Source organism: Uloborus diversus, chromosome 3 (assembly GCF_026930045.1).
Source record: "Uloborus diversus isolate 005 chromosome 3, Udiv.v.3.1, whole genome shotgun sequence".
Lineage (NCBI taxonomy): Eukaryota > Metazoa > Arthropoda > Arachnida > Araneae > Uloboridae > Uloborus > Uloborus diversus.
The window spans coordinates 79,978,513-79,994,848 of NC_072733.1; the positions used below are offsets into that span (position 1 = coordinate 79,978,513).

At 33.9% G+C, this 16,336-nt stretch overlaps 3 protein-coding genes across 4 annotated transcripts in view; 1 reads left to right on the forward strand and 2 right to left on the reverse strand.

Moving 5' to 3' along the window:
* LOC129218032 (uncharacterized) overlaps positions 1-9,837 on the reverse strand; it is a 184,492-nt gene extending 174,655 nt beyond the window's left edge. The window contains exon 1 of the mRNA XM_054852211.1: positions 9,771-9,837. The gene's annotated coding sequence lies outside the window, so the exon portion shown is untranslated. The remainder of the gene's footprint in view (positions 1-9,770) is intronic.
* A 232-nt stretch (positions 9,838-10,069) lies between these two features.
* Positions 10,070-16,336, forward strand: part of LOC129218179 (ralA-binding protein 1-like) — a 105,327-nt gene continuing 99,060 nt past the window's right edge. Inside the window, exon 1 of one of the 2 annotated variants that reach the window (XM_054852397.1) lies at positions 10,070-10,415. The gene's annotated coding sequence lies outside the window, so the exon portion shown is untranslated. The remainder of the gene's footprint in view (positions 10,416-16,336) is intronic. The other variant, XM_054852396.1, reaches the window with a different exon arrangement.
* LOC129218817 (histone-lysine N-methyltransferase SETMAR-like) lies at positions 14,134-15,183 on the reverse strand. Its single transcript, XM_054853138.1, has one exon. It carries the CDS (start codon positions 15,181-15,183, stop codon positions 14,134-14,136), a length of 1,050 nt encoding a protein of 349 aa, XP_054709113.1.

The window sequence follows — 16,336 nt, forward strand, 5'->3', positions numbered from 1 at the left end:
AGTTGAATTTTCTATTTTAATTATGAGTTCGGTTTGTGATGTTGTCCAAATGTATCAATTGAAATTTTTGAATGAATCTTCTTTTTCTTTTTCGTCAGGTCGTCCAATGTTTGGACGTACCGGAGTCCTAAATAGATTTTTTATATTTAAACTAATTGAAAATAAAGAGGTTTTTTTAGAATTTTTAAGGGAAATTGGTTTACTTAAGAATGAAATGTTATGTTCTAGATGTAATTCTGTTATGAAAATTAAAAAAACTAAAAAATGTTCAGATGGGTTAATTTTTTTTTGTAGAAAGGTTATTGGGGGTGTTGTTTGTGGAAAAGAAGCAACGATCAGGAGTGGGTCATGGTTTAGTTCTAGCAAGTTGAAAATAGAGGAGATTTTTTTGATAACATATGAGATTTTAATTGGGACCAAAACTGCTGATATTGAAAGTCAATATTTTTTTTCATCACAAACTTTAGCCGATTGGCGAAATTATATTAATGAAGAAATATTAAATTACATTGAATTAAAATCCGAACAAATAGGGGGGGGTTGGGAAAGTTATTGAAGTTGATGAATCTAAATTTGGGAAAAGAAAATATAATCGGGGACATGCAGTTGAGGGACAATGGGTTTTTGGGGGGGTTGAACGGGGTTCGGGGAAAACTTTTTTGGTTGCTGTTGGGGATAGGGGTAGGGAAACTCTATTTTTGGCAATTAAGCAGTGGATACTACCAGGCACGACGGTGCACTCCGATTGTTGGAGGGCATATGATACATTGGGGGAGGAGGGGTATGAGCATTTAACAGTCAACCATAAACTTAATTTTGTAGATCCAGAAACTAAATGTCACACTAACACAATTGAATCCACATGGAGACACGTTAAAAGTACTCTACCAACATATAATAGATTAGGGGATTTTAAATTTTATTTAGCTTATTATTTATACAAAAAAAATTGTGAATACAAAAATGAGGATATGTTTGTAAAGTTTTTGGAAATAATTCGCGAAATTAATTGGGTGGAGTACAAAATACAAGTAAAATAAGGTTGTTTTTTTTGGAATTTTTTTTGTCAAAACAAACATAATTTAAATATTTTTGTACAGTAATGATAATAAAAAATGGGATAATTTCCCTAAGAGCGGAACATATGTGCACTGTGAGGAAGTAAAAGAAAAGTAAAAAAGGTAAGTGAACATATTTTGAATTATTGTGTTTTTAGTGTGTTTCTGGTAGTTTGTATTTTGGTCTGGTTGGCATTTTTGTAGCACAAAAATGGTGTTAATTTCACATAAAATCTGTGACTTTATTGTATACTGAACGGAGGAGATCTGTGATTTATATCCGACTGTGATGTATATTAAAAGTCGGAGGGATAACGGACCGAGCGGCAGCGAGGTCCTGGCGAGCCCGAGGTCTCATAGTACTTTCGTAATGAGACCGAGGCAGGGCCGGCGAGCCGAGGTCTCATTACGAAAGTACTATGAGACCGAGGGCTCGTATCCCGGAGAAACAACGGAAAAAAATTAATGCATTAATTTCATTAAATAATTAATGACATAATTTGAATTTTTCCTGTTGGCGCTAAAAAAGCATCGCTAAGAACGATGTATGACATATGACGTCATACATAGTTTTCTTGGCGACGCTTTTTTGGCGCCAACAGGAAAAAGTCGCCAAGAGGGGGGTATAGGGCAGTAGCAGACGACGTCATCCTGGTGGACAAACAAACTCCAAGTGCTGCTGACAACTAAACGTGCTGTTCGCTCGGCTGTCAAAGTATCTCTTTCGCTTCCATGTTTTTACATCGTAATGCCGCGTGTGATCTAATTTTTGTTGAATTAGGCACTGTTCAACTAATTTCTTGGCATTGATGAGCATTTATTTTAATACTAGATAAGTTGAAGTGACTAATACAACCAATATTTTGTTAATTTTATGTACAGATTCTTTTTTAGAGTGAGATTAAATTTTTGTTTACTTCACTCACCCATCCACGATGTTTACGTTATGTTGCTATTATTGTTGTTACGTTTGCGTTGCATCAAAAATTATTTGCATTCTCGACGAGTCAAAGTCACAACTTCGTTTGTATGTAGTGTGGGTGTTATTTCTGCTTTTTTTTTTTTTTTCCATCCCTTCATCATATAACTTTTTCGCCTTGTCATAAATTTTGTCATTACATTTCGTGTTACGTTTAACCACAATACGCAATGTTTAGATTCTAAAATTTTTTTTATAATCACTGAACCGACTTGCTCCGCGTTGCGTTGCTATTCAATTTCATGCTAAACGAACTTCGTTGCACTTTTTCCTCTCAGTAAAACTCATCACATTGAGATTAGATAAGTCAAAGTCATTTCACAAAATAAACAGTTTTCCACAAATTTTATGAACTCTCTCCCCCTCCTCCCTTTGTTTTTGGGAATTGTTTGTTTGACATTTGTTGCCTTCTATACTATTTCTTTTGCTGTGCAGTGTAGGTGTTATTTTTTGCTGCTATTAAGATTTTCATAGTGTTTCTTAAGCAATAAATTTTGATCAGGACTACAGAGCCGGAGTGGGACTGATTTTGGGGTAAAGGAGTCGGAGTCAAAGGCTCTAAATTATTGGACTCTTTTATTTCCCCTCCAACTCTACAGACCATGTTGTCAAAAATTTCTCCTTGGATTTATGCTTTAATGTTCTTTATTAAAAATTTATTATTCTTGACCGTTTTTATAGTTATGACAATTCCCAAAAGAGGCAAAGGATATGTGCTTAATACATGTTCTATCAAAAAAGAATGTAATCCCGGCAGAGTCTCGCAAATGTTTCGCCCCTGTAGCGCTTAAAAAATGCGGCTTTTAATATAAAAGTTTAAGCAATCGTTTATAGGGGGCTTTGGTCCTGTTTAATGTTCAGGCACTTAATACTTTCAGTGTAACTCCCCTACTGATATTTTAATGTTACTCAGATATGAGTACTGAGAATAGATGAATAAATTTCCTTAATTGAAATGTTTTATCTATTTATAAATTTAATAGTTTTTTATTATGTTGATAAGAACAGCTTTCCTGTTTAATTTCATTGATGTTAGTCTTTTTATGTGTTCCCCGTTTTTATTTTTTTCATTACGATGGTAATTTTTTTCGTACCCGACTGCAAACACTACCGCGAGCTTATTAAGCTTTTTATGATTTTCTACGGATGGGAAGTGCCAAAAAGTTGTATCAGAAACACAAGGAAAATTTTCACTAGCTGGATCATTTGTTCAGAGACAGAGTTAGTCTTTAAAATTCTGCCCTGCGAATGATCTTGTTGGTATGAAAATTTGGAAGAACTATTTGCACTTCATAAGGATGCATTGAATTTGACAACAGAAATATGGACTCTTTTCTGCTACCAAGGACGGAACAACATAGTAGTATATTCTAAATATAAAGTTTCTCACTAAATTAGACCATACGATTACCACATAATGTATTTTTACCACATGGACAGAAATAAAGTCAAACTTAATAGTTCATGGTTCGTGTTAAAATTTTAAGTTCATTTTGCTTTATCTGTGTCAACTTTTTTAACTGGTTTAAAATTTAATTTGATTTAAAATGTGAATTCCATTAATGAATGTGCCAGTTATTTTTATTTTGATCCCATGTGCTGACATATAAGTCAGAGATAACCAGGGTTGCCAGACGTCCCGGATTTCAAGGGACAGTCCCGTATTTTGAAAAATTGTCCCGCGTCCCGGGGAACTTCCATACGGGACGGCTGAAGTCCCGTATTCTAGCTGATAACAATATTTTACAGAACGAGACATTATTTTAATGGAACAAAATAAAGTAAAACAAAAAATGAAATAATGAGCAATAAGAAAATCATGTGGCAACAAACGCAAAAATTGTTTTCACTTTGATTTGGTTTGTATGTTTTTGTTTTGATGACAGACCATGTGGAGCCACAGGGGTGTTCACCTAGGGAGGGGGGGGTCATGGTGCAGACTGCGCCATTGAAAGGTTTCGGGGGGTTGATTGGTATTTTTGTCATTTTGGGGGGTCTTGCTTTTTTTTGGGACCGGGGGTATCTTTACGATATTGAGGGAGTGCACCATTGCAGTTTGGGGGGGGGGGCACCCCTGAGGAGCCGAATGGTTGCTTTTTCTTTCCTCATTAAGCAATATTGGAAATATACCTGCGCATCTTCGTCATTCGCAATGAAAACGATTTTTTACACTTTGTTAGGCGACATTTTGTGAGGTTAAATGCTTTGTTGAGATTGAATTTGCAGCGACGTCGCAAAAATATCTCCCCCCCCCTTTTCACACCTAGCAGCATGTCCCGTATTTACTGTTCTTAAATCTGGCAACCCTGGAGATAACTGTATTAAGTTTTCAGAATGAATAGAAAATTATGGTTTAGTAAAAACTTGATTTTACGCTTTCTGTAGAACCAGTGATGAAAAATGTGCCAAGCGGGAAAACTAAAAATCAGGGCCTTGTTCAAAATCTGAGCACGTTGTTTAAAAATCGACTCTTATCCAATGAAGTAGGGGGGAAATGTGTAACTTTTTTACTTGTTTTTTGATACAATTTCATTTATAGCACGATTCGTTACCTTTTTTTTTAAATTCACTTCTTGGTTGGCATTTACAAATGTAAATAGCTTTAGAGTTTTTGTACTTAAAATTGCTTAATCATCTGTGGGGACATTCTCGATTATATCTTCTTTGTTTTCGTTATTATCATCAAAGGCGTTCAGTTAATCTGATCTTGAAGGAATTTGTTATTTAATGAGACGACACGTGTCACCAACGGCTGGAAAAATTTCAAGAAGGGTACCAGCAGCTCGAGTCCTCAACTGCCCTGAAGGAATATTGGACGGTCAGAGGAAATCCTTCTCACAGACAAAGAAAAATTAGACAGTGCAAAAAGGATGCCAGAGCGGCTTCAAACAGCTATAAAACATTTATCTTTAAAAAAATTCTGTGTCTTGTAGCTGAAAAATTATTTTGATCTGTTTGTAGAAAAACAATCATGTGGACTTTCTGAAAAAGGGTAAAGTAAATCCGGAATATATTAACGTATCAGTAGTCTTTTTCAGAGATCAGCGGAATGGAGTTCCACTGTATCTGCCCATTGTGGGAGAAAAACTTTTTGATGATTTATCATTCAAAAATCATTGAAATCAATTTAATAATTTTGAATGGAAGGCAAAAAAATAACACATTCAAATAAAAACTTTTATTTCCAATAAAATTTCTATTGCTCCTTTTTACATACATACATATTTATACTTACACACAATGCTGTAGTTGCAGTATATATTTTTTTTTACTGTAATAAATGCAAATGTAATGTCAATTGGTTTGAAACCACCTTTTCTTTTAATGAGTCACCTCAAACATTTTTTCTTAATTGCAGCACTGCTGACTTGTATATGTTATAAGTGAAAATCACCCCTCATATGAAAAATTTATGATTATGTCGAATTTTATGGGTTGTAAGCCCATAGCTATGATAACCTAAAAATTATCAAACAGTTGTTGGGGTAGGTAAAAAAGAATGAGTTGGCACAGAAACCACCTCTTCTCCTTAGAACAGAGTACCTACCTTTATAACTCTAATGGGTTTGATGACAGTCCGGCAATTGAGAGAGAGGACTTAACAGAATAAATTAACATCTGCTACCGGGCCTCTGCCCTTTGCATTTTTATCTATAAACTTTCTTCGTTATAACCCCCCCCCCCCGAAATAAAATCCTGGCTACGGCCTTGCAATAATCTACCCCACCTTTATGTGTCCGGCCTAGGCCCGGATCTATAATTCCTTCCCTCCCATAATCGCTATCGAATATTTGTCTTTAGTCCTAACATCATTGTTTTGTGAAATCCTTAGGGTTTTTTTTTAATGAAAAAAGGAGGAACAAGTTTGTTTTTAAATTTGATGGATCCTTGCATTACATAAGTAAAAGAAATGCAGTGAAATCCCATTACAACAAACTCCAAGGGACTGATAAAATATTTCATTGTAACGGAATCGTCTAAAAACTTATTTTTATAAAAGTGTCAATTTTACAAACCTACACCCTAATATACGTAAATATGCAACTTTTACAGTTACAAAAAAATCTAAAATATAATTAACACATTAATTATTCTGAAAAAAAAATTAAAATATTGAACACTGAACTTTTATTCACTGGTCGTCATCACAAAAAGGGTTGCTATTTTCTTTTATGCGAGACATTTGGTCCCAGTAGACATTATAAAAGATTCTAATTGATAATCGTTATTATACTGACCACAAGAACCCTTTCCGAATTCGCAAGGTGCCTTGCGTTTGGTGTGCAGAAATCAACAGCGCTTGGATAGACACTAGCTTTTGTTGTCACACATAAACCCATGTTCCAGTATGAGTGCATTTCCACCTTGAATGGCTGTTTTGAAAGTACAAATGGAGTTTTCACATAGCGACTTGTGAAAGTTGTTTTTTAGTTTCTGAAAACAGCATTAAGTACAAAATATTCGAACTGACGTTGAAAAAAATGTCTTTGTTAAAATGAGATGTTTTATACATCATCTTAATAAGTTTTAAAATGGGACCACACATTTTGTTCGTTGTAACGAAAATTTCGTTGTAATGGGATTTCACTGTATATGGAATTGTACGCACTCCAATTAGTTTTTTTTTTTTTTTTTTTTGTGCTATGTAAGAAAACTACGTGTAAAAAATGGACATTTTCCATTTTTGAAGTTTCTTTCTCATTTCGGAGAGGGTTCTAACTCCCTGGATCTACCTTTGGCTGTGCCATTGCTTGTGGTGAATATGTTGTATTATAATCTGTGCAATACGTATTTTTCAGATTTTTAGCTATCATTTGTCGAAAGTTCGCTGCTTCATGTTATCATAAATAAAAATATGGTAAGCACATTACATATTATTTACTTGCGTGTAATATTTATATATTGTAATACTGTAGACAATAATTTGGTTAACCTTTTAGTTCCATAAAGTGACCACTTGACCAAAAATTTAAAACCTCGATTCTCCCTCTCCCCCACCATTTTCTTCAACTATTTAGATATCGCATTTAAAAAAAAAAAGCTTTGCACAATGCATTTGTTTTAGATATTAAATTCAACGCCTTTTTAACGATTCCGTACCTAAGAATTATTTTGCAGGAAAAAAATTAAATTTCAGTTTTTGAGATGAAATATCCTCTATATTATTATGCTTCAATTTTGAAATATAGTCAGTACCCTGTTATGTTTTGATATTCATAAAAATTTGATTAATTATTCATCAGTTAAAGATTAATGAGAAATTTAGAGTGGCGTTAACTTCAGTATTAGAATACAGTAAAGCACCTGTTATGTTTTGACAGTCATGAAAGTTTGATTAATTATTCATCAGTTAAAGATTAGAGAGAAATTTAGAGTGGTGTTAACTTCAGTATTAGAATACAGTAAAGCATGGTTTATACGCTTTTGAAGGGACTGTATGAAAAAAGCAAACAAATGAAAAAAATGTATTATAAGTATAGGTTAATGTGTATTAGACTCTGCAGGGACCAATTTAAAAAACGTATAATTGATAAGTACATATAAAAAAGGTAAGTATAAATGGTGCACTGTATTTTATTTTCCGGAAACGCATTAGCATTTCAGGTGAGCTACTGAACTCGAGAGAACTTCGAGCTATGAACCAAAACATACACCTAAATTTAACCGTATTTTTTCCTCGTTATATTTGTCGACAAAACCTCACTACAGGTGTTAACTAGATTTTCCTGAACGTCACAGCATAAAGGTGCCTAAAAGACACTTGCACAAGGGCACCGATCAGGCTTGGCACGAACCTACCCGCCTTGTTAAAACCAAGTATTTAAGAAATCAAAAACGAATTTTCTACAATAACTACAAAAAAGAATCCCGCTCAAAATGGAATCACATATTGCTTTACGAATTGGAATTAATTTACCACAATAAATAACAGTTTATTTAGGACTGTTGTAAAGATTCAAAAAACAAGCCTGTCGTTTTGAATTTTTCGGGGAGGGGGCAAAAGGGCTATATTTAATGCAAGTTTTTATTGGAAAACAAGAAAACTTGCGCTCTTTTATGAAAAAAACATTAATTTTTCAAAGCTGGCCATTGAAAAATTAATGTTTTTACATGTAAATGGTTTTGCATTGCTTGCTCCTGCCTGGAAAACTCGAAATGACAAGCCTGAGGAGGGGGGGGGGGGGAGCAGTTGATCCTTAAATGACAGGTCTGTCTAAAAACTACCATGACTGAAAACTTACTATGCAAATTAGCAGATATACTCCACAATTCATGTTATAAATCTGAGTTGTACAAGAAGGATAACTTTTATCAATATTCAGAGGATTGAAAAGTTGGCAAAGGAAGTTTTTCTCAATATTTCAAAATCAGAAAAATCATTTATCTTTGCAAATAATATACATACTCAATATCCAGCATGTATTTTAAACAGTAAAAACACTAATTATTTTATTATTTATGCTTTGTACTACTTTTATGTCAAGGCATGTTTAGTTTTTGAGAGCCAAAAATTTCTTCTATTCTTCCATTTATTTAAAATGTTCACCAATAATTCAGTTTCATTAGCAAGTGTGAAAACTGAATCTGTCTCTGGTGTGTTGTCTTTTTTTGCTCATGAAGTTCTAACAATTCAACAATTAATCTACTCTTGAAAAACTGCACTAAAAATTTTGTATTTCTTAGGAGACCAAGTTTAGCATAAATTCTGGGATCAATTTCATAGAAAATATGATATTCGAAACAAAAATCAATCCTTTAGAAAATGAATCGAATTTTAAATTTATGTAATTAAACGCGCACAAAACAAGGTCATTGCAAAAATATTTGGACAGACGCCGGTATGCTAAACATGATTTTTACTTATCGTTTCAGTCACCGCACATATATCGCCGAAATTTTACACATAAAAAATCCGAAATACATCCACAAGAGAAAAGGTAATAAGCTTTTAAACTTCAGTACGCTTTAAAGTCTTCTAATGCATTGGCACTGAAGCCATAAGTCGAATAATTCAGGATTCAAGTCCGTCAAGTCAGATGGCTTTGTTGAAAGCTCATTTTTACTCAATAAACATTGGTCCTTATTGCTGATTATCTTGATTTTTTCAGTTTTTCATAGTTTTTCTTCGTTATTATGGCTTTGACAATATTCAGAATGCTTTTTATACAAAGAAAAAGCATAAAAGAATAACATTGCACTCGCAATAACATGCAGCTAATACGGCGAACTGGAGGTTGCTTGTCCACCAGGAACGGTTGCCAGGTTCCGTTGCTATGCAAAAAGCAGCTGACTGCTACTGCCCTATATCAGATTTGTTCCACAAAAAGTTAGCAAATGAAGCTACACTTTAAATAATTTAAGGACTGTTTTTAAAAATTAAAATGACACCTTTGAAGCGGTGAGATAACCTTTTCATCGAGTTTTTCATATAACTTAGCATATTGAACATATTGTAAAGCAAACAAGCATAAATTTTGTTTAGCACGGAAAACAATAATCGTTTGACATTGAGCGTAAAAGTAATTTTTAACAAATTGGTATTGAATTAAATGAAATTAAATTTTGAAAAAAATTCAGAATTTCATGTAAATCCAGGCTATTTTATTCCGCATTTCAGTTTAACAGACTGAATTATGCCATTGGTCCACAATTTTTCTAGCATAACTTAGTTTCAAAATTCACAGCTTCTGTATCAAATTAAAACAATAAATCATGCAATAATAATGTGTTACCTTCATTTCCGCACGCGGTTTTCCTCCGAGAAGTAAGCAGAAAGCAGAGTACAGAGTTTTGTTTACATTTTCCTCTCACTTGCGTTTCACTAAAATCGCCGGCTTCACCTAGCTTAACTGCCCTAAAGACGCATGCGCACAAAAGTCTCTTATTTGGTAACCCTCTGTTTGGCGACCGATTATATTGCTGTGTTCGCATTAACTTTTTTTTACATAGATGAAATTGTTTTTTTAAGTTGATGATAGTTTTGAAAAATGTATGTGGTGATAATAGATGAACTTTGAAGGGGTTCTGACAGCTTTACCATTGTCGACGACTGAGCACATGAGCGACAAAGCTGTTGAAGACAACACGAAGTAACGCTAAACTTCAGGGATAAAAAACGTTAAAGGAATCCGTCTACCTTGTGTACTATGAATTTTTGTGACTTTTAATAGATTATGATTTTCGCTTTCGGATCGGTAGACACAGATACAACTATCGGTGTTCTCTACCGTAGCCTACGTCTCTACACATTAAGTTTATATGTTATTTACATAAGTATATGTTTTCCTGATTTTACCAGAAAATGTTAACTTTCTTCTTTTCGGCTCTGGTTAATTGACTATAAATATGAGCTCCAAGTGGCAGTGTTTATTGCGAAAGTAAGGAAATGATTTGCTTGAAACTTTATTTGTTAAATATATTATTCAATAAGCTTATGCTTTAGTTTTTGGGTCGTTCCACGTCAAATCAACCACAAAAATGGGATTTTAACACCCACCGTCTCGGAATTTGATCAAACTTGGTATACTTCATCCCTTTATGGATACAAGCAACCCCCTAATTTTTTTTTCTTTCAGTATCAATGCGTTTGGATTTTACAGCCTTTTGAAATTTGGCGATTTTACATTTTTTTTCATTTTCGAGACACTCAAACTGAGATGTTGTTGTTTACGAAAAAAAATATTTCTTGGTAACTAATGCTATAATCTTTTTGAAAATTTTTACACAAAATAGAAAGACTTTGAACATGTTGATAAAAAATATTTCAATAATCTTAGTTTGCACAAAATTTTTTTAAAAAATTAGAAAATTGAAAATTTTGAATTTTTTTTTCAAAAAAAGATGTCGACAAAAAACTGAATTTCAACAAAAGGGTCAGTTTTAAAAATCACGATTTTTTAAAAAAATGATCATGAATATGTACTCTAACTTATCAAATGAAAAACATTAGGGGACTTTAAGGGATTCTGCCCCCCCCCCCCTTCCCCCATTCTGGGAAAAAAAGCATAAAACATCATACAATCTCTTCCATGTTCTTAAAAACAGAATTGTCAACAATTATGACAAAAATTCAAATATAATGTGTTGAATATGGAACTCAAATATAAAAAAAATATACTTAAGCTTCTATTTTATTTGAAATAGTTTGAAATTTGTCAAATCAACCACAAAAATGGGATTTCAACACCTACCATCTAGATTTTGATGGAACTTGGTATACTTCCTTATTTTGTGGTTAAAAGCAACCCCTTAGTTTCTTTTGTTTCAATCTCAATGTATTTTAATTTATAGACTTTTGAAATTTTTCGATTTTGCATTTTTTTGTCATTTTTAAAGACACTAACTGAGCTGTTGTTAATGGGTTAAAAAAATGTTTCTCAGTAACTAATAATATTACCTTCTTGAAAATTTTCATAAAAAATGTTAAGATTTTGAATATTTTTATAAAAAATATTATAATAATCTTAGTTTATACAAAGAATTTTTTAAAAATCAAAAAGTTAAACATTTTGATTTTTTTTTGGTCAAAAAAACCATTGTTGAAATTCTAAATTTTTAACATCAGGGTCAGTTTTAAAAATCATGATTTAAAGAGAAAATGATCATGAATATGTGCTTTAACTTTTCCTATGAAAAAAGTTATAGGTCTTTTAGGGATTCTGTCCCCTCCCCCCTAGAAACAACGAAAGCATCATAGAGAAAAGTTTTTCCATGTCTTTGAAACAAGAGTTCCCAGCAATTATTTAAAAAATTTAAATATAAAGTGTGTTAAATATTGAACTCAAACATATAAATTTAATATTCAAGCTATTTTTTTATTTGAAATAGTTAAAAATTATTACAATTATTATATTAAATATAGACATTCTGAAAATTAGATATCATGAAATTCAAAAGTTGCAGACAACAATATCTGCATATGGATTACTGCATTTTAGTCCAGACAAGTTAAAACAAAAGTAAAGTCTTAACACCAATTCATAATCATGCAGTTACTAGTACTTCCAGGATCCACCCCCCCCCCCCCCTACGTTTGAGAGAAATTGCTATCATGGAACTGCTTTTCCATTATAGTTTTACTGCTGCTGTACAATGTACCTTTTAATTTCTTGAAATTACATTTAACACCCCTTAAAAATTAATGGCCTGATTGTTTAGTAATAATATGTTTAAATAAAGTAAATTACCTTTCCCCCTCCCCTCAAAGCAAATGAAGAAATAAATTAGTATTTATGCACCTCTCATATTCAATGGATTTTTATATTTTTTAATGACAATTGGAAAACAAATTATTTGCATGGAATTTTTTTTTTGTCCAGATCCCCCCCCCCCCCCCCCAGCTTAATGACATAACTCGCAACTTTTCCTCAACTTACCGGGGTTCCAAAATTTTGTATCACTTATGCTTATTAATGCTTAACATTCACATTATGAAAATTAATCCAGTAAATGAATTTTCTATTATTTTTGTTTTCTTTCTTTTTAAAAACAATAATAGATTTGAATATCTTGTGAGGAATAAATACATAATTGTTGAAAAGAGATAAAAGCTTCTTGTTAGTCAGGTCTGCTAAAAAAACAAGTCCTGCTCACACTTGTTTAGAAAACAAGTAATGGTGCCTTCTTTCTCTACACGCCTCCCATGGAGTACATTTTATCCTACCCTATCAGAATTGCACTTACAGCACAGAGTGGTTGCTGACTCCCCTGGATAAAAGATAGAATTCTCAGAAAGAACTTTTCTAAAATTTTGAGAAAAGGTCAATATGAAAGAATGAATTGAACTAGAATAACAATTAGATGTTGACTTATAGGAGTTCTAGCAAAATGTGTGTCAAGCTAGAAAGCTTTTCAACCATTGAAGTTAGCATTGGGCAGACCCTAAGAAAAATAAATGTCGAGTTACCTGGATTATCAGTGTGTCCAGTTACTGAAGTTTCACTGTATTTAAACTGGAATTATACGTAATATTTATAAATCATTTGTAGAAAATAAAAAGTGGCTTAAAAGAACATACTGCCCTTGATAAAACTAATGCAGCAGTTGAAAGAGGAATCAAGAAAAAGAAAGTATTTTAAATAAAAAGTAGTTACTAAGCTCACAGTCATAATATAAACAAGTAACTATAAACGTAAACCATACAGCTTGCTGATCAGCTGTCATCTAATACCAGCTGTTCCTTTTTGGGGGCTAGTAAAGCAATCAAAGTTAGGGAGGTGACAGGCAAATATATTAAAAAGAAAACGAAACATCTAAATAAATTACTAGTGAAGTGTAAAATAAAAATACCTGTCATTTGTACAAATGCCAGGTTATTAGGATCCATTTATGATCATAGAAACACTCAAGATAACAAAACACACTTTTAGGGTCAAATGAGATCATGGGCGCCCATATGCAAAGTCACAAGGGGGGGCTCAAATATTTTCCCCGTGGTTTAGCTGGATATTTTCCCCGTAGAAAACAATTTCAGGACAGATTAGAGTCATTAAAATTAGACATTTTTAATAACTTATTCATTAAAAGGGGTGGAGAAGAAATATTTTTACATTTGTGCAAAGAAAAAAGTACTAAAAGCAAGGAAGTTCTAATTTGAAAAGGGGGGCTCGAGCCCCTCCTTGCCCCCCTATATGGGCGCCCTTGAATAAGATTGTTGCAAAGCCTTAATTATAAACATTTTGGGCAATGGTAACCATTTTAAACTCATACCCAATAAATAGCTATGTTAAACCAAATCCAATTTTCAGTTTGATATTGCATTCGATTAATGAATCAAGTTAAAAGCTCTGAGCTGGTATTTATAGGATTTTTAATACTTTGTATAAACTGCCTAATTATAAATTAGAATTAGATAAAAAGTTTTAATTTCTATGTTGTTTAACAATAATTTTTAGCATGCATAAATTGTTGTAGGAAAATTTCGAATTTTGCGATATCTTATTTTTATTGTTTATTATTAATTAATTTAATTAATTATTTACAATTAAAAAAATCTTGAGTATTTAAATGTTTACATTTAAGTTCAAACACCAATGTACGAGGGCGAGTCAAATGAAAGTGAGCCAATGCGAATATATGACAAAAGGAGTACTTTATTTAAAAGTAATCACCATGGGCATTTAAACATTTGTCCCATTGACTAACGAGTCGCATGATTCCATTCTCATAAAACTCCTTGGGTTGCTGCTTCAAAAATTCTGAAACTGACTCCTTCACGGCATCGTCCGACACGAATCTGGTTCCCTTTAGGTGTTTTTTCAATTGCCCGAAAATGTGAAAGTCGCAAGGCGACAGGTCGGGGCTGTAGGGCGGATGATGCAGCGTTTCCCACTTGAACTTCGCCAGTTTTGTCTTAACCACATCAGCGACGTGGGGACGGGCATTGTCATGCAGCAAGATGACCCCATTCGTCAATCTTCCGGGTCGTTTGTTCTTGATAGAGACACGCAGGCGATCCAGCGTTTCGCAATATCGGGCACTATTGATAGTCTCTCTAGGTTTAGCAAATTCGATCAGTAATGGCCCCTGACGATCGAAAAAAAAAGTCAACAGCACCTTACCTGCGGAGATGACGGCCTTTGCTTTCTTTGGGGGTGGCAAATTCAAATGTTTCCACTGTAAGCTCTGCCGGCGTGTTTCAGGCTCGTAGTGGTGGCACCATGATTCGTCCCCTGTCACAATTGCAGTCAAGAAGTCGTTACCCTCATTGTGATACCGGATCAGATGAGTCAAGGCAGCGCCGAACCTCTCTGTCTTCTGGCGGTCGTTCAAAATCTTGGGCATCCATTCAGCACACAAGAGCCGATAACCGAGATGGTCATGAATTATGGTGTGAACCGAACCGTGACTGATGTTCACATGCTCTGCCAGTTCATCGATGCTTATCCTCCGTTCTTGTCTAATCAGCTCATCAACCTGTGCAATTGTGTTGGGGGTGATTGCACGGTGGCTTTGGCCCGGTCTTGGATCGTCTTTGCAACTTTCACGTCCTTCTTTGAACCGTTTGCACCAACGCTTCACAGTGGCCAATGAAATGCAATGTTCACCGTACACGGCAGCCATACGGCGACTAATTTCGTGTTGGGAAACACCTTCAGCAGTCAAAAACCTGACCACACCACGCTGTTCATCTCTTGGAGCGTCCATTATGTCACGAACCGATTTCAACCCGGATTATGGGAACATAAAGAACTATTATCCTCACACTTACGTATCACTTTTGTAAATGAGGGTTGCCTGTGTGCTGCGCGCATGCGTCGCGGTTGATGGACTGAGCCATTATTGCGCAGGGTAGGTTGGCTCACTTTCATTTGACTCGCCCTCGTATTTCAATATTTAAATTTTCTTTAATGCAATTATTAACTTAGCTTGTAATATTGTGGTCAACTTTTTTTCATTAATCAAAATAAGAGGCGGGGGGGGGGGGGCAGACTCCCTCAAAGTCCCCTAAAGATTTTCATTTTATATGTTAGCACACATGTTAATGATCATTAAAAAAGATATATAAATTATTTTAATTTAGACCCTCATGCCAAAATTTTAAAATTTTGACTATCATTTTTTTATTGAAAAAATTTAAAATTTTTCAGTTTGTTAATTTTTTTTAATTGCTGAATATAAATTTAGATTTTTGACATATTTTTTTCTGAAATACTTGAAATCTTAATATTTAATATAAAAATTTTCCAAATTTTTTTATCTTTAGTTATTGAGAAATAATTTTTTTTGAAACAGCTGCTGTTCATTCTCAGAGAACTGTAAATGACAACTAACGCAAAATCGCAAAACTTTGAAGGGCCAAAAAATAAAAACTATTTTTAATAGAGAAGAAATACTTTAGGAGGTTACTTAGGACTATGAAAAGTAGAAGTATACAAAGTTTCATTGGAATCTGAGATGGTGGGTGTTGGGGTGTGGTTGAACTGACATAATATGACCCTTTTGTGAATACTGTTGGGTAAAAGTTGAGCAGTGAAAATCCTAATCCGAGCAATCACGAACAACAGAATTTTATTATCGAATTAGTTAGGTTACTTTACTGTCTTAAAAATGTTTCATAGGTGATGTCTCTTAAAAATGTTTCATACAAATACAAATACAAATACAAATGTGACGACCAGCAACAGGCTCTGGGCCCAGCTAGGCTGGTCCTAGTCAATTAATTAGTCCCCAATGAAGATCAATGGCCCTCTTAAAGCTATCCACTCCCTTGCTCATTACCGCCTCTTCCGGTAAGCTATTCCAAGTGCCCACGACCCTGCTAAAGTAGTAGTTTTTCCTGATTTCCAAGTTAGCCTGA

Excerpts from the sequence above, each read along its gene's own strand:
- LOC129218817 (XM_054853138.1), bottom strand. The coding sequence starts at position 15,183 with ATGGACGCTCCAAGAGATGAACAGCGTGGTGTGGTCAGGTTTTTGACT.